Below are 19,580 nucleotides of genomic sequence, written 5' to 3' on the forward strand. Positions count from 1 at the left end.
TGAAGGTGATGTCAGCCCTACATTTCTTTGCCACCAGTACGTTTCAATTGACCATAGCTGATGTGGGTGGCATGTCTCAGACCATGTTCAGCCGTGTCCTGCATGATGATTTAGAAGCCATGTTGGAGCACCTGGATGAATTCATCCATTTTCCAACTCGTGAGCAGTTGACAGGTATCAAGGGAGAGTTCTATGCCCTGAGAGGGATGCCCCATGTAATTGGGTCCATTGATGGGACACATGTGGCACTGGTATCACCACAGGCACGGGAGGTAGCCTTCCGTAACCGTAAACATTACCACTCCATTAATGCCCTTGTGGTGTGTCTTGCTAACATGGTGATTTCTAGGGGTGGGCGGAATTTGCGTAATCGCGTTACGCAAATCTCCGCGAAACGGTAAAAAATCTCCGCGAACACGCAGAAATTCCGCGAACACGCGGAATTGCTTGTTCGCGATACTTTTTTCCTGTTCGCGATCGCTGTTTGCGTGCTCGGGGTGAAATATCTCGCGAACACGCATATTGAGACCGCGAACAAGCAAAAATTACGCGAAGTCGCGGAACGCAGATTTTTGGGCAATTTCGCGTTTTCCGCGGAACGCGAAATTACCCAAATTACGCAAATTCCGCGAACGGAACGGAATTTACCGCCCAGGCCTAGTGATTTCCCATGTCTGAGCACGTTTTCCAGGGTCAGCACACAATGCCTACATCATGAGGCGTAGCAGGGTGCCAGAAATGATGCTGCAGCTGCACAACCAACGAGCATGTCTTGTTGGTGAGTAGACTCTGTTTGTCCAGTATTCAGCGTTATCTTAGTATGTGACGGCATCTCCTGACCCACTTCTTTACATGATGTTTCCATGTAGGGGACTCTGGCTATCCCAACATGCCATGGCTGGTGACGCCTTGGCGCAACCCGAGAACAGCTGCAGATCACCTTTACAACAACGCCCATGGGCAGACCAGGCGAGTGATTGAGAGGACGTTTGGCCTCCTGAAGAGCCGATTCCGGTGCCTCCACAAGACCGGCGGGTCCCTCCCATATGCACCGGTGAAGGTCTGCAAAATCTTCCTCGTGTGCTGCATGCTGCACAACATGGCACTGTAGCCACTTGGCTTCCTAATGCACGCTTCCACCGTAACTTTGGCGGGTATTTAAACCAACTCACCGCCGTGAGCAGGTACCTTCCTGGTTGCAGCAGAGCAGGTAGGTCGACCGCAAGGCTCCGAACGGGAGTAGGTGAGTATGTTCCACGGTTTGAAGGCTTGCCCGTAACAACTACGACATTTTAAGGTAAGGGGTTCCTGCATGTGGGATTGACATAAGGAGGCTATTGAAAATGCTACTAACGCCTCAATTTTAAACGTGATTTTGCTCCTAACTTGGTCGGGTGCTGGGGGGATGTCGATTGCGGCCATGACTCCGGAGATGCTTTATGAGCTTTTCGAGATCAGTCATACAATTTCGACCCCTAGACACTCGGTACCTGCACAGACATTTGTATACAATTGATTGTTTAGGTGATGTAGAGGCACGTTCAAAGGCATAATCCGTGTCCCGCACCGGCCCTCTATACTTTGAAGTCTTTTTTGCGCCAGGGTCATTACATGAGTAACAAATCAATGTACATATTACATCAACGCTGGTTGTTGTGTTTTTTATTGTCTCCTTCCCTACTTCAGAGACACCACCTTTTGTGTCACATTACTTCGCTGCTACTGATGAGGCACGACTAGATAACTCCAATAGGTGAGCTTCCAACCACTCACTGTAATGCTTGATCACCACGGTTTTTAGCATGTGCGTACAGGGGTTGCATATAGAGTCAAATGCAGAGCTACAATGAATTGCATGTTAGCAATGTATGGTTTCTAAATGACAATGCAATAATCTGACAGCACATATACCTATTACACGTTCAACTATTGTCATAGTGACTGAATATACATGGTTATCGTGCTACTACTTGGTTTTATTTTCATTTTATGTTTCTCTAGGTTGGCTGCCCCCCATTCTGGGTAAATTTGACCCTAAGGGTTAGTAAATGGTAGGTAGCATAGCACCTCACCACCAGTTTTTGTAGGTGTTTGTATTTCACCCGGTCCTGAAGAATCGCCCCTGATCAAATCTTGACACTACTGAGGTGAGAAACATGTTGACCATCTGGGAGAAGAGCGCAAGTTTTGTCACATTATAACAAAATAGTCACCCCCTCTTTCTTTTAGTCAGGTTGGGTCCTTCTCAGAATAAAAGTGAATACAGAGGACTCCCTTACATATTTTAATATTCACTCCCCACATCTACACACACTTAGGCCCCTCACACTCACGGCTCCCATACGGCAAGGAACAGAAGATCTCTGACAAAGAGCCCCTCTATGGGAGCCCATCGGCATTGCAGCGCCGGCCCAACGAGGAGCAGACCCATATGATGAAAAATGACACCTAGCTTGCTGGGTGTGTGAGGGCCTTAGTTCCGACAGGAGGAATCCCCTTTCCTCCTCACCACCTAGAGCACAATATATTGGTTATTATACCACTAAGGAACTGTGTCCCCTTATCTTTTTTTGACTTTGGTTAGGGCCTGTACGCTGGACCTCCATAAGCCCCATTAGTCCTTCCTTTTGTTTACATACCCTCTCTTATAACCCATCATAACAAATTGGAGTAAGTGGTTAAATATACCCATAGTGGAAAGTGTTCACAAACTTACACTACCAAGCTTGCCCTGCGCCTAAGACAAATGTGTTTGCTAAAGTAGTTTGGCGAGGCGAGTTGAGCCCAAAAAACAGTTCCTTGGTGCAAATTCCCGGTTATGCTAGCTAATTTCCACCATTCAGATTTGTTGAAGCCGGAATGCTGTGGAATTTAGGAATAGGTGCTTCCTGATGCCATTACATATGAAGTGGATTCACACAAACTTGTTTGACTATGACATCACGGTCAAAATATTTTGTTTCCTTATTACAGATTCAGGAAGTACAACGGATATGTTGTATCGAACCAATACACCGAAAACTAACCAAAACACCAAATACAGTGCTTTTGCAGCATTACAATATGTACATGAAAACACAACAGAGGCTGCTGCTCACTCGCTTGCAGTAGCACTAGGAACTCACCGTTGCAGGGATTCTGCTCATGCGCCGGAAACCAGGACCTCGGTGAATTGCGGTGTACCAAAAATTCACCTCTGTACCCAGAACCCCAATCCGACTAGCATCAGTGTCCCATTCGTTATCCGTATTGTCTCGGAGCTCCCAATGTATAGACAACCCAGAACAAGCGACTTAGAGTACTCTCAGGAATGGTGGGAATCAGAAACACCTGTTCGTTATTATTCTCATAACAGTCCACAACAAGAGTAATCAAAGACACAGTAAAGTTTAAAAATGTTATTTTATAAACTACGTGTCCTAAGATGCAGTACTTTGGCTAACATAAGCAGACAAATGATTAAAATCAAAACCATGAGCATTGTTACAATACCATAGAAAATGAAGGGAGAAATCATATTACAAATGACAGTGGAATACAACCACCCTCCCTTCACTAGTGAGCTAGTATTATTCGAACAGAGATGCCCCAACTACTGCCCTATAAGAAATAAGACATTATCTTGCAGACAACACAGCTGGCTGTAAACTTCACTATCGGTAACCATAAGGTATCCATCTTTCTGGATTATTAAACGATGGCCATGCAGAGACAGAGGGCGTCATTCATGTAGGTGAAGCGGGCTCTCAGAGAACATGACATCTAGTGCATTCTATTGTATCCAGCCAAGCTGAAAGCCACGTTGGATGGTAAAACTGTTTTCTTCATGGAGGCCACTGAGACCTGGGATTGGTTGGAAACATACAAAGCTGAACCAAGAGGAAGTGCAACCTGAGAGGTCGATGAAAGGGCATTAGAGCAAAGTGCAGGAGGCAGATAGAATGGAGGCTACTATGGCAGCAGCAATGGCGCTGGGAGACTGAGACTGTGGCACATAAGGTGAAGCCTCATTCCCAAGGCCTCACGGGATTACTATGAGCTTGATCTAAATGCATGTGATGAGGAGCCTTCCAGGTCTTACACCTGAGAACTGGAGATGACTTGTAGACAAAGTAGTTGGCTGTCCACTTTGAGATAAAGGTTGCGGTATTTGCAACGTGAAAAACACAGGGGATGAGGAGATTGGTTTGCGCAAGGGGGTGAAAATGGAAGAAAATTATATAAGTGCTTGATAGTGTGAAGCTGGAGGCATTAGGGTGCTGGAGAGGGAAAACAGAACAAAGTATATGCTGTTGACGAGCTGGGCAGGGGGGCTGAGAAGAAGGCAAAGTTTTCAAGCAAACCCTCCATCTGTTCCTTACGGTAAGGGAGAAGAGTTGCAAGATGCAAAAGGTTTCAGATTACTGTTATTTTTCGACGTGTGGCCGTTTACCAATGTTCCTGGGGACTGTGAGTCAGGGGTTGTTACTAGTTTACACTGCTAACGCCACTGGTCTAGGCAGGTGGTATAGCCTCAGAGACTCTGTGGAATGGATACATATTTGCAGAGGAGCCCAGTACAAATTGTGTTACTCTAGGAAACAATCTTGACCACACAAGACATGCAAAACTCCAGGAAGATGGAAAGGGCCAAAGTTCGGTAAAAGATATTCCTGTTATGTTAGGGAAGTGTTGAGTGGATCTGCCCACGTATTCTGTGTGCTATCTCAGACATCGACAGAGGCTCGATGGTAGGTTCATTCTTGTATCTGGCAAACTGGATGTCAAAGAGGTCACACTGGGCTGCATTTATGCTCAAAATATAGATCAGCTGTTATTTTTACACACTCTCTCAGTGAAGCTGGCCACAAGAAGAACTATCCTCCTCATTCTTTGGGGAGATGCTAATTTTGTTCTAGATGTGCCACTGAACCACTCTTACCCTCCCCCCTTGCCTAGTGCCGATTTTGCCAAAGTGGTGCACTTGTTTGTGAAATGGCTACAGGATTGTGGCTACAATGTAATATTCTTTTTACTCTGTACCACATGACCTACACTGCCATCTTTATGGATACCTGACCTCACTAGAAATCCTCTTGATGACAGCACATGTGGAGTGTTGGATGGACCATATCAGACCACAAACTCTTACTGTTAAATGTACAGTAGGGAGCACCCTGCCTCCAAGTGTCTACTTGGAGACTACAGAGCACAGTTCCGCAAGATAGCACATTCAGGGAAAGCCACCCCGCCAAGTGATAAGTGAATGTTTCGATAACAATCAAGGCAAAGTCTCCTCACCATCAGTGGATAGGGAAGCTTTCAATACTGTGGTGCAAGGTCACTGTATTAGGGAGGGAGTTTGGATATGTAGGGTCACAGAACGGGAGCTAGATTCCCAGAATACTTCCCTGAGAAACCTGGAGATAGAGTTGATCACAGTCCCCAACTGCAGGGACTTACTTAGGATCAAAGGAAAAACAAATGCCAACCTTATGGAACATCTGAGATTCATGAAATACAAGGAGTATCTTGTGTGGCAACATATTGAAGGAGATAAGGCAGGAATGCTTTTACCTGGCTAATAAAATCTGACACAAGGGGGGGTGGGGGGGGCAATAATGCAGTTAAAGACAGATAGGGCTCTGTTCAGAGCACTCAACTGGAGATAAAATGTGTTTTCTAGGACTGTTATAAGCCCTTATATGGGAGAGGCCTCTTGGCATCGTAGGAGGATATCAATGCCCATCTGCAAGTTATGTCAAGTGACTGCTGAGATGCAGGGTAAACTCGATGCCCTGATCACAAAGATGGAAATCAAGGTGTTTATCAAGGATCTGGTGCCTTTCAAGATGTCTGGATAGGGCGGACTTCCAGGCAAATTATATAGTGTCTGTATAGACATCCTATCGCCGCATCTGACTAAGGTATATACAGCAGCTAAGGAATTGAGAATACCACCATGGTCAATGATGGAGACCCTGGTAATATCCTTACCAAAACTGCATCGAGATCCCCTGGGAATGCAACGTCATAAACGCCACTGTCTATGCTCAACTTAGACTATAAAATATTAGGCAAGTTGCTAACGAATCGTCTTTTGCCTTTGATGCCTGAGGTGCAGCCGCGGTTCGTGCAGGTAACAGCGGTGGGGCTGTGTTAGGGGGGATTTCGAGGTACGATGCAGAAAGAAATTTAATTATTTATTTAATTTTGCCTCGCCATCGTCCCTCGAAATCCCCCATTACCCAGCCCCACCGCCCAACAGCTGTTACCTGCATGGACCGCGGCGGCTGAGGTGATTCACTCAGATCAGTCCTACTTCATACAGGGCAGGAACAGGCCAACTAACATCAGGTGTTTGTTTCAAAATTTGAAGGCAACTCCTGTGGAGAACAAGATACTGCAATGGTCCTGTCGTTTGTCCTGGAGAAGAATTATGACATGCTTAGGTGGCATTTCTCACAGGTGATCCAAAGGAAAATTAATATAAGGGAGAGCTTGATATATGCAAACCATGTACTTAATTTGCGCCAAAAAAACACAAGTACTAGGGCCATTGTCAGGAGGCCACTGCAGATTGCACCACCCATTGCCATGCCAGCACTGCCAATGACAGGACCAGCCCACTATTAAACATCACTTTCCTACAAGTGTGACAATTTAGACTATTCCAGGCCTTCAAAGCTATAAGAATGGCTTGGGTGGCAAGTATAATTCATTTTTAATGTATATGGAATTAATAAACAATTGCTGTTGTGCTCTTTTCAAAATTAAACAGACAGCACCACCATGTGACAGAGTGTCATAAGTGGCAGGGTTCACAATTAAGTGCTGGTGCTGAGCACCGGAAACCACCAGCTCAAATTAAGCACTGTGCAAACCTGTTGACCCTTGTGAGAACAGGAAGGGTGGTGTCTAAGGATTATTAAATCTCCCGCTGTATGTGACAACTATCCGCGATGCAATTTGTGTTGCCGCTGAGCCATCTGCAGAGATCGTAAAGATTAAATATAGACCAACGTTAACACAGCTGGCTGATGGTGTTCATTCCGTCTCCTTCTACTCAGATGACATGTTACTATACTTTAAAGATGGCCAGGCTGACATTGGCAACACGCTACCCCTTTTGGAATAGCTTGGAAGTCTCTCAGGCTGCCACACTAACTGGGGAAGACTTGTGCCTCCCGATAGATCCACAAAGGAGGGTGGAGCTGTGTTGATTAGATACAGGACTACTGAGTGGTGCAAAATCACCTGCAACATCTTGGGGTGACGATATAACACTCTGACAAGGATCATAAGGAAGGTAATCTGGAGGCGCAGTACGATCTTTGAGAGATAACGTGGAGCTTTGGTGGATGCTGCTGTTATCTGTAAAGTGTTGCACAGCGCTCTCAAAGATGATTATGCTGCCCAAATTGTTGTACAATTTCATTAATCTACTCATCTAGGTCAAACCTAGTTGGTTCCGCAATCTTAACATGTTCCTTTGCGATTTTAGATGAGAAGTGGGGAGGCACATAGTGGGCTTGGTGTTCTGAAGTCTCGTGTTGAGTGGCCAGGGCTGGGAACCCCAGACTTTGAGGCCTATTATTCAGCCTACCAGCTGCAATGGTTGGCAAGATGTGCTGAGGGCAGTAACCTCTCTGAATTGACAGCACTGGGAAGCAGTAACCCAGACCGGGACTTGATCCCATTTATATTAAAGCATAGAAGAGGAAGTAAGCGGCTACATTGGCTGGGGATAATAGCAATGAAATGCTGGAATAAGTGCATCTACAAAACTAAGATACTCCTGTATAAGCTACTACAATTCCGCTCTTGGGAATAAAACAGGCATAGTCCCCTGTACAGTTGGATGTCCCATGAGGGTAAGAGGAGATGGACACACTGACTGGGGAGTACTACAAAGATGGAAAGATCCTCCCCTTTGAGGAGGTGATGAAGGAGTTGGAACTCCCCCTGACACAGTTCGTCACTTACGCTTAAGGGTTTTGTGAAAGATGTCTGTGGAACTGGAGTTGAGAAGCCCTGAACGCATGATGCCTTGCAGCTCCACTACACTATGGGAGGGGCAGTAGACTAGTCTCTTGGTTTTATAAGTTAGTGACATGTATGCTCATAGTGGATTTGGAGCCTCTCTGGGCCAAATTAGAAGCCCATGTCAACAGAGCTTTAACAGACAGGGAGTTGGGAAGAGTCATGGAAAGCACTCAGAAGGGGATATTTACAAGGAAGTGGTGGAGAGAGGTGTTAGCCTTCCTGGCTTAACGCCTCTCTCCCCCACTTCTGAATGACAAGGCTGCACTATATTTGCAACGATAAGGTGCAGCCTTCCGTTTCTCCCTGTGATGCCAATGCAGGCACCCTTGTACCATAGTGCAAGGGTGTTTCCTTGCAGGGGAGGATTGTTTATGTGTAGAAAGGTGTCCCTTCGTGCACATTAACAATCCAGAAATGCCATCTTGTCACTTTCATTGGCATTTGTTTTAAAGATTGTTTATGTACAGGAAAGGGGACCTTCCTGTACATAAACAATCCATGGCATTTTGCTTTTTCCATGTGTGCTGCACAAGGCAGCACACATGGAAAAAGCAAAAACAAGGAGAAATAATGCATTTTTCCTTGTTTCGCCAACTTAAGACCAGGATTCCCCTGGTCTTAATTTTGGCGCTGCCTCCTATGTACACCACCATTGTACATAAGGGGCAGCATAAAAAACAATGTGTATTGCGGTGGAACACCAACCGCAACACCCACTGCCCACCCCTTTCACGCTAACCATAGCGTGAAAGGGGGCCTTATTTACAAGGCGGCGTTAAGCCACGTTAAGTGTCTTAATGCGGCCTTGTAAATAGGGCTAAGCCCCTATCGCCACCACAACGGTAGTGAAACTGTCGTTCCTGTGGCGATAGGGGCTTGTACATATGCCACAGAGAGTCTCTCTGAACGCTAGACTTACGTACATACAGCTTAACTATTTTCATGTGACATACCTAACACCCAAGCAACTAAACTTCAGGCAAAGAGTTACCACTAAAAAATGCCCATGGCTTAATCAAGTTGGTGCAGATTTCATGCACATTATGGGACTGTGGGATCATTGATGAGTTTTGGAGAGGAGTCATCAAAGTACTTAGCCTTAGCTTTGGGGAGGAAGATTCACAGCACCCCTGTGATATGGTTGATAGCAACCACAGCCAGACCTAAATTGAAAAAGGGCAAGTAATAGGTTTTTTGATTGGGTCTGCTCACTACTAAGGAAGACCATTTCTATATACTGGAAGGCAGATCATGCGCCACTACTGGGTCGCTGGAAGCGACATGTATCTCGGTGGGCCCATAGTGAACATTTAGTGCTCAACAAGAGGAAAACCGAAGCAGTAGGAAATGTCTGATTGCAGAGCTTGGGGGAGATTTTAATGGCCTATGCTATGAGTACCCGGACCTTGCGCCAGCCCTGTCGCAATAACTGAGGAACTTATCTAGACCTTTAATTGCAGGAAGCCTGCAAAATTACCCCCCTGAGAACATGGGATGACATATGTTGTATCACAAAAGACCAGATACCAGTGTCTTATATGTGTAGACCTTCTGTGCTATTAGTTGGGTAGTTAGACTAGCACGGGTATAGAAAATTGAATCAGTATTTCCAGACACCCCCACCAGTCCATACAGAGTATTGAATCGTATGACAAGCATATGCATATTAGGTCATTGTTGTCTGAATTGTGCGCAGAAGTATATGGATTTATGTTCTGAGCCAAATGTACTGTGATATACTGGAAAATGTAATAAACAGAGTTATAAAAAAAAATCTGAGAGGTGGTACTGCGCAAGGAACAAGAACAGAATAGGAGAATGTCTGGGGAAGAAGAGCAGAGAAGGAACTTTAATAGGGGAAAGCCACCAGTAACATCTCAGGTGCACTCAGCAACAGGGCCTTTTTAGACCTTTTGAGGGCCTTTTGAGACCTGTTTTCAGCCTGCCCTCTTGTTGTCACCTCTTGCAGGCAGTAGTGAAACACTACAGTTGTCATATTATAGCCAACATCCTCAATCAGACACATTGGGGACACTCTGCTCCATATTTTCATCAGAAGCATGCTTAGTCTTTGGTCTCACCTGTGTATGATGTAGTTTTGCAATTGTTTTTTTTTTTAAATCGTAATATTGGGTCAATGCTGTTTGGACTAGTTTTTCAGCAACACTGCAACTGAATTATCCATGTACTCTCTCTGTAAATGTTGCTGCCATGCAGCTACCCATTCAAAAACATTTTAGTGTTCATTTGAGCAGGTTCAGCAATGTGTGCTTGTACCCACTCTGAAAGATGAAAAGGAAAGGTATTATTATAATTTATGAAGCAGGAATTCAATGTTTTAGTCATTAGACCATTGCTTCTTTCATTTTGGTAAATGCCCGCCAGAAGGAAAGAGCAGGGGTGTCATTATTCATCCGTCCCGGACATTTTTGTTAGCCCCAAACTCGTTCTGCCAACATTAAGTTAGAGATTTTAATGCAATGCTGTCTGTTTTATTAATGACAAAGCACCTTTCATTGTTAATTCTACTAAATGACATTGGTCGCTGGATCTGTAATGTTTTCAACTTCTCAACAGGACAGTTTATTTAAACCCAGAAAAAGGTCCACCACCTATGAAAGGGCCTGCTTCAGTTTATTAAACCAGACCCCTTAAAAGCCTCTGACATGCCTGTTTATGGAGGACTGTTTCCTGTTTCCATGAGAGCCACTTTGTCTTTAAGCAGTGACTAGGCTTGGGTGGAGCTTGCAGAGTTTCACTCTGCGGAATCCCGCTGCATTACCAAAAAACTAGGCCTGGGCGGTAAATTCCGCTCCGCTCGCGGAATTTGCGGAATTTCGGTAATTTTGCGTTCCGCGGAGAACGCGAAATTGCCCAAAAGTCTGCTTTCCGCGAATTTCTTTTCTTGTTCGCGTTCTCAAAATGCGTGTTCGCGAGGTATTTCTCCCCGAGCACGCAAACAGCAACTGTGAACAGGAAAAAAGCATCGTGAACAAGCAATTCCGCGTGTTCGCGGAATTTCTGCATGTTCGCGGAGATTTTTTACCGTTTCGCGGAGACTTGCGTAACGCGATTACGCAAATTCCGCCCACCCCTACAAAAAACTCGCCAAGAGGGCGGAGTATTGCTCAGCACGCCTAATTTTACGCAATCAGTGGATTCCACAATTCAGCTCGAGTGAAAGACTGATAATGTGTGCAAATCGCACCACCTAATGTAAACATGCCGAACTACAGAAAGAAGAAAGTGGCGTGTACAATGCAGCAGCCTGTCTTATGGTCGACACAGATCATCTCACCTCTGCTACTTACCAGCCCTCCAGTCAGACCCTGCGCTTTTTTTGCTCGGTCTCTACACTCGGACCAACTGCAATTTTCTACAACATTTTGGCATACCACAGTGGTGTCTTGTCCCTCCGTCTCACCTCAGCCACTCTCCTCAATGCCTTCATCAACACCGTGACTAGCAATCAGCATACCGCTGGGCTCAGGGTCAGTCTTTCCCTCAACCACAGCTCCCTCAATCTCTGCTGAACTTGTCACTGCCTCTCATAGTAATCCGTCTACTTTGATGAAGTTTTGTTGTTGGTTTACTCATTTTGCTTTTATTTTGTTTATTATTATTTCGATGGTTGGTCACTGCACATGTACTTAAAACTGCTGTAATGTGAATAGAAATACTGGGTTGTACCCAATCACGTGGAAGCTTCCTGTGTTATGTGATGTCATCAGGGTGTCTTTGAATAACGTGCCAAAGGGTGGACTTAGATTTATGTAGCCTAGTTTTTCTTTACATTTGTAAACTGCATGGAGGAGGGTGATGCAGACCATCTTTGTGTGAGTTGAAGTGCTTACCAGTGTTATTGTCACTTGTCATACAAGTTCTTTCCTAGGAAGACTACTGGCAAGCATTTTTTTGGTAAATAGAGACGTTGTGGACGGGCAACTGGCAGGTTATTGTGACCTAAGCATGGTCTACGAGGGAGCAGAATTCCGCCCTATTGTGGTGGAGCTGGGTATTATTCTCTCCAGTGCAAAGGTGGGGTGGTCAGTTGGCGGATTTACTCTCTGGCGGCTGCTGCAGCGCTGAGTCTGAATTAGGTCAGTTTGTCTCAGGCTATCATTGACACTGTACAAGGACACAATGCCACAAAGGTTTTGAATAGGGTTGAGTGCGTGAAGGTTTACTCCGCTCCACCGGCGGTTGGCGGAGGTTTGCCGAACGCCATGCTCCTAGCGGAGCGCAGAGCAATAAAACTCCGCAAACTCAGGCGGTGGAGTGGAGTTTACCACCCATCGGTCGCTGTGACCAGCATCTTTAATGACTGAACAACTGACCTCTGAAGTGAGTTATAAAGTGCAAAATCCAAGTAAAAGACATTACATTTGAAAGACCTTAATGAAGTTGATGATTATGAAAGCTGGTATTGAAAAGAGTAAGGCAGCAACTGAGGAATTTGAGACATAACTTTGAGCATGGAGTCAATTCACCAAACTGAGCAGTTACAAGAGTAAAATAACATAGATAATTTATGTGAATGCATAGTTGTCGTTTCTTGTCTGGGCAATCCTTAAACTTACAACCTACACATATATTAATTCATTGTTCACCTGGGTAAAATTGCAAGGACGATTCTCAAGGATGTTCGTAAATCTGAACAAACATTGTACAGATCTGCACATGTAAACAAAAATCACATATAGTTCTCAGAGTACTCCTGTAAATGGAAGCCAGTTGCAGGTTTTTGAGTTCAATGAATTCCAAGTTACGAATATGCAATGGGAATTCTGAATGCGTAATTATACATAGAGTGCAATTGTGTTTGCATGGGGAAATGGCCCTGCATTTGCAAAATTGCACTATTGTGTTTTTCCACACTGGAAATTATCTTGCTTTTTCAGAAACATCTTCATTAAACCCGCACCAATTTTGGAGTTATTCCATACCGCTTCCTACCATGGAAAGGCGTTCACGCTTTTTGTAAATTTACTGTATTGATAACTCAAGCCATTTGTAAAAGTAAGTTCAAACGGATTTAAGTCTTGAACCCAATGTGTGCAAACTCTGCTCAAAGAGTAATGCATGAAGAGTGTAGAACAAATGTAGAATGAATGATGTAAACAAATATTATTTTTTATCTACAGTTTAACGGACGGAGTAGTGTCCGTCGGGATGGCCTGGCAAAGGACAGTACCTCCTTCATCCAGAGAGCTCTCCGCCAACCAAACTTTGAGATGGCCACTAACCCCGTGGTCATCTCTATACACTGAAAAAAACATCATGGTAGTTCCTTTCAATGTACTGAAAGTTTGATGGACGTGCACCATTGGATTTGACAACCATTCATCAAACCTTTCAAATATATATTTTTTTAAAACAAGCTCCCAAAGCAAGACTTTGTTCAGAAAAAAGAAATTACCCCTACACCATGAGAGTTTACTCCCACGGTGTGGGGGTCATTCTTTTTTTATCCTGTCCCTCAGCACCAGGTTTCTACTGGGGATGACAGGATAAAAAAGTAATTACACTGTCCACCCTAAATAGAGCAGATGGCTTAATGTGTGTCCTCCTATGACCCCTACTCGTTGGGCTATCAGACAACGTATTCCATGGAGACGTCAATGGATTTAAGGATTTGAGGCAGGTTACGCTGTCTCATTTACAACGGAATACCTTGTCTGCCAAACTGTAAATCAAGCTCTTAGTCTTATTTTAACATAAAGCAAATGTCAGTAGGAGGGAATTAGAATAATGAAAACAGCTGTTCTCCCAAGTTAAAAGGCAACACTCTCCTGACATCTAGGTTTTATAGGTCCTACTCTTCAGTCATAGAAGGAAACTGACAAAATCTATGCAGGATAATCTGTTAGTTAAGATGGAATTTTCAATGTGCCTTTGGACAAAATCCAGGACCTGACCTGAGAATCACCCTTTCCCATAAAATCTGGAGATAGGGAAGGCCTATTGCCAAAACACAGAATGCCCGGCAGAAGTAATAGCAAAAAATAATGCAACCTTAAATTTCAAATAGAGCAAAAGGATCGAGTCAAGGGGCTCACAATTGGAATGCTGAAGACTTTTCAGGGCTAACAGTGAGTTCCAGGCTTCCAAACATAAAACAAACATTACATATAACTCAAGATGGCTACCTAATGTCTCAATTGCAGCTAAGGAACTCACTGCTCCACTACAGGCTTGAATGTCTCCCCACTGTACTCTAAGTGTTGAGACACCCCTACCGTTCAGAAAACCCATCTCTCAAGAAATCTAAAATTAGAAAAGGGTCACTAGCAATAGTCGTCAACACTTTCCCAAAACGTGACTGAGATAAATGTAACCAATTCCAGGCATAGAATGCTCTGGTTATTGGTCTATGACTCTGTTGGATACAGTCTGCTGCATACACTGAGATGGCCAGTTGCTGAAGTGCTAGCTTTTCAACAGCCAAGACTTCAGACTGAGATGGTTCAGAGACGTTCGAGGCAGATCTTGCCAAAAAAAAGGATATGGATAGTCTGGAATTTTCAGTGGGTAACTCAAGACTAAATGCTTCAATAGAGATAACCCTGTCCGGTGTGGCCAAAATGGAGCTACCAGATTAACCTGCAATATCTCCCTCTGAATCTTTCGAAGTACCATTTAGGGGAGGAGAATTGGAGGGAAAGCGCGCAGGAGACCTTGTGGGAACTGAAAGGATACCACATCCACTACCAAGGGCTCAAAGCAATCTGTTCCACAGCAAAATAAAGAAAACTTGAGAGTGTCCTTCTTAAGTACAAAATGGTCCAACCTAGCTAGCATTTATCAAATGAAACACTCTGGGGGGAAGGTGGTGTCTTCTGTAGACAGAAACACCCTACTCAGGCAATTTGCCACTGCTTTCTCTATCTTTGCTTGATATGTAACATCTAGGGAAAAAACATTCTGTTCTTCTAATGTATTGTGGTCACTATGTTGCAGTGTGGAAGATTCAAAATATGCCCCCCCTCCCCTATTGAGGTGCACTTCAAACAGACATTACAACATTTGGTCTTGAAGCTGAGCAGATACTGGAATTAAGCAGTCCATGTTCAATCATACAAGGTCCCAAGATGTCAAAACCAAGGGTTTGAAAAGCAACTGAGCCTACGGGACTACCACAGTTGTTGCTGATATCAGGCCTTTAAACAACAGAAAAATTCTTGCAAACTCACTCTTCTAAGGCACAAGATCTCTGAAATGGCTCTGGAAAAGAAGCATTTACTTCAATGGGACAAACAACTTTGTAGGTCCAGGCTCCAATGAAAAATCTTCTCTCAAGTTGGAACCACCTCAGATTTTTCTCAATTAAATAGGAATCTCCCTTTCTGCAGGTATTGGTATTCCTTGTTTCTGTATTCCCGAGTCTTAAGAAAAGAAGGGACACAGATTGCCCAATCATCCAATACAGACATGGCTTCTGGGGAGAGATGCACAAAATTTCCTAGATACTTGGCTAGTGTTGAGTGTATTCCTTCATCTTAAGGACTGCAAGACCTGGACACTTAGAAACTCTTTCCCACCATTTTTTAAACAGAATCAGAGGCTCATCCTGGTATGTCACTGAAGCCACAGCTACCCCTGCCATAGTGCAGGTCTGATTCACCTGGCCAGGTGCTCTGCTCAGAGTTCCTCACATAAACACCGGCCATCTTCAGTTTCCTTGCAAATGCAAATAGACTTCACTGAGTCCAGAGCGGGACCTGTACCCTGACAATGATGAGACCTTTTGAGATACAGACTCCAGATTTCTCCCCCATGGCGCTCCTCACGTTGACAACAACCGTCCTACGTATCTCGCCAATGCAAAGTTCTGACCGGTGACTGGGGCTTCATCCAACCGTTGATGATGATCTGTTCTTCAGATCCACCCTGCAACCAAACCTGCCAACTGGATCATGGATGAAGATTTCTCAACATGGAGAAGACTAACAGCCTGATTTAGATCTTGCCAAAGAGGGAACTCCATCACAATGGCATCAGAGTTCCCTCCCCACCAACCCTATCGTCCACCGGCCTAATTTTTAATTTGAGTAGACCATAGTTTGACAACAGCAGAGATTACTCCTTCTCTGCAATGGTCAAACTCATCCGAAGACCCAATGGAGTAAGGGTTGGTGGAGGTTTGGCTATGTGTCCGACCACCTAATTTATATGGGAGGACATATAGCTATTTTTCAGTGACTATCACCACCAAGAAAAACCTGGCACTAAGGGGCACTGAGAAGAGCTCAATGTTCCATTCACCATGGGAGGAAACTCCCATGGCGAAGGGGGGCATTGTTTTTCTTCAATATAAAAAAGAAAATCCGGCTCTTTGATTTTCTTGTTGAAAATAGAAAAATTATGTAACTTTGACACACAGCTCCATCATGTTTGATGGCAAAGTTACAATGTATTGGCAGAAAAGGCCATGGCAGCAGTTCTTGTCAATGCTTGGAATATCCATGGGGAATTGGACAGTTTATAATTTAACAGGTAGCACCTCCATCAAGGGGACTGATTAATTTACTCTGTTGCCCTGCTAGAGTAGGGGCTTCTGGCAAATTCAGGCCCTAAGTCAGAAGGTAAAAATGGGAAATACTTACTACTAAATGGGAAGGGTTAAGGTAGGAGTAAGGAGGGGATTAGGGATGGGCATGCATCCACCCACAAAAAGTACACCCATCACCATCCATAAACTCCACTTCTATAGTTACTATAGCCAAAAAGAACCCACAGACGTGATTAATGTACGCCAGCCCAGACCTGGAGCAAGTCCAACACAACATACAGCGATACTGCAACACCCTCCCACAGAAAATAATGAATGCAGGGACTTAAAATAAAATCCCCTAGGAAATACAAATACATTTAATTTATAGTTACAAAACCTATAAAAAATGAAATATTTTAATAACCTATTTTTTATTTTATTAAGTAAACATATTACTTTTTAATATTTTTTTTTTATTAATTTAAATTAATTTAATACATAACCATTAATAAATACATATTTTACTTTTAGGAGTAAGTTTTTAAATAAAACTTCAGAAAAATAATGTTCATTTGATTTAATAGATGTAAATTCATTAAATTTCAAAGCAGTTATTTGCACTATAGATATGTACCTATATATGTGTACTGCTTTCTACAAACGTGTATAATAATTATGTTTTAAAAAATATAAATATTCATTAGTTCTGCTTAACAAATGTACATTTTACTGATAGTTACATTATTCTATGTTTTAATGTGTTTATAAGTGACTGCATAAATACGTATATCTTTTATTATAACTATTTATCTACAATTGCTTCACTATTGAATACCTAAAAAACAAAAAACAAAACGTTTAAGTACAACAACACTTGAAAGCCGGAGTTTATTAAATGCCTCTTTAATCTACATATACTACCTTCCTTATGCATATATATACCTTCCATGTACTTAATGTATCTATATATTTATTACTTTTCTTCTAACTCAGCATTTCCAATGCACTACCCTATTTCTCACCCTATACCGCTCCCGATATACCCTCTACCTCAACTCTAACGCATCTTAAACCTCATTCTACTACTCTTTCCAATGAACTACCTATTTCTCACCCTATACATCTATCAATATATGATCTACCTCCACTCTCTCATTCATCTCAAACCTCATACCACTACTATGATCCTCAAAATAACGCTTTCTACACTCTTCCCTACTCTAACCCTTGCATCATCTCCTACCTCTCTTACTATTCAGATCTCCCAAACAAGCCTTTCTAAACATTTCCCTCAGACTCTTCCCCCTCTACCTCCCTTTTACTCATCCCAAGCTTCCTCCTACTGCTATGAGCTCCAAAATATTAATAATAAGAATCCTGAAACCTTCCCCCTTCTATCCCTCCACTATCATTTCCAGTCCAAATAACAGACTAACATGTCCACCACTCAAAAGTTTCATATTTCATTATAATAATTCACCACTAATCCTTTATGGGTTCTGGAGTAGCGTGCTACTCGCTGAAATGGCGCTTCAGCACCCCATCAGGGATAGCAAGCTCTAAATAAATGCAAACCTTTTTCCCTCTTTTATGCCTCCACTATCCTTCTCAATCCATATAACTGACTAATATTTTCCCACCTCAAATTATTTTCATATTTCACTATACTAATTCACCACTAATCCTTTATGAGTTCCGGAGTAGCGTGCTACTTGCCAAAAAAAAAGATTTGAGGCCTCGTCAGGGGTAGCAAGCACTATATAAATACAATTACAATACAATACAATACATTGAGTGGTAGTAAAAAATCATATATTACCTGTATTCTTGATCGGCCCAAGTTTCAGTGTATAATTTCCTGCTAATGCAGGAGCATCCATGAGAGCTCTTGACCCAGAACAATACTATAAAAAAAACACAACTTCTGTTATAGACACCCCGACCATTTCTCATTTAACTGCAGTAATTCATGGTATTGTTGTTACTTTGGCACTTACTGGGGTGCAGCCACTGCCAGAGTCGCAGAAACTCACTTCACAGTGCATGTAAACGTAGCTGTAATCACCATTAAATTTAAACAACTGGACAGCGAATTTTCCCAGTGGATAGTCCCCATTCTGCATAACTTTGATGGTTCTATCTTGAGGATTTGGACACCTGTGGATACACAATCATAAATGTTTTACACTTATTTGAAGATGCAATTGATGAAAAGAGATCTGTTTCGCTCCTTAAATTGCAACCTACAACCTCAATATTTAAAGCGTAAATATACTGTACTTTTTAACCATGTAGCAATGCTGCCCATAATAGGTTATTGTTACCCAACTCAACGGTGCTCGATTTATTGACATTTGAAGGATGAAAGACTAAGCAGGTGGCCATTATTTGACGCTGTGGCCTACAGGTTGCCTGCAAAAACTAGAAGACTGCGTCTAACTGACCAAGCCCTCATAGAGGTTCGGTTTTGGTTAAAATTTCAGATTCGATGATCAAGCAGAACTAAGACCACAGTATATAGAATTAGTTTGACATAGGTGGAATTGAAACGCTGACTGAAACGTTTTGGGTCACTGAGCAGTATGTCTCAGCAGTATCCTTCATGTGGACAGAACTGTCATTTATTTAGAAAAGTGTGCTTTTTAAGTAAAAATAAAACCTGTGCTGAGCTGCTAACACAGTACCACGCATCCAACTGGGAGCTCCAGAGATCTATTCACAACCTGCAAGTCAAAGACCACTCCAAGCCAATTAAGTTATCATATTTACTTTTTCAAAGGCGTTAAAATTAGTATAGAAAATCTTGAAATGTCTATCCAAATGTACAATGTACTGTCAGGCTTCATTGAGGAGGTGGGTCACATAGCCAGTCCCTTTGGAAAAGCTTGCTAACCTTCTTAGCTTAAAACAATAATCTATTTTATTGGATTAATAAACAGGAGAGATTGGATTTAATAAATTGGAGATCTTGATTAACAAATGTAACTATGAAAAATTGGGTTGAAGGTTGACTAGGGTGTAAGCTCTGGTCAAGCAACAATCCCTTGCAGGGTGAACCACA

General features: G+C 43.1%; 1 protein-coding gene across 1 annotated transcript in view; it reads right to left on the minus strand.

Moving 5' to 3' along the window:
• The window catches only part of LOC146796475 (uromodulin-like), a 435,032-nt gene that overhangs the window by 38,869 nt on the left and 376,583 nt on the right, over positions 1 to 19,580 (minus strand). The window contains exons 15-16 of the mRNA XM_085629080.1: positions 18,517 to 18,676; positions 18,339 to 18,423 (exon numbers count right to left, since the gene is read on the minus strand). Coding sequence (XP_085485206.1) covers positions 18,339 to 18,423; positions 18,517 to 18,676 — 245 coding nt within the window. The remainder of the gene's footprint in view (positions 1 to 18,338; positions 18,424 to 18,516; positions 18,677 to 19,580) is intronic.

This window comes from Triturus cristatus, chromosome 10 (genome assembly GCF_964204655.1).
Source record: "Triturus cristatus chromosome 10, aTriCri1.1, whole genome shotgun sequence".
In the NCBI taxonomy this organism is placed as follows: Eukaryota; Metazoa; Chordata; class Amphibia; order Caudata; family Salamandridae; genus Triturus; species Triturus cristatus.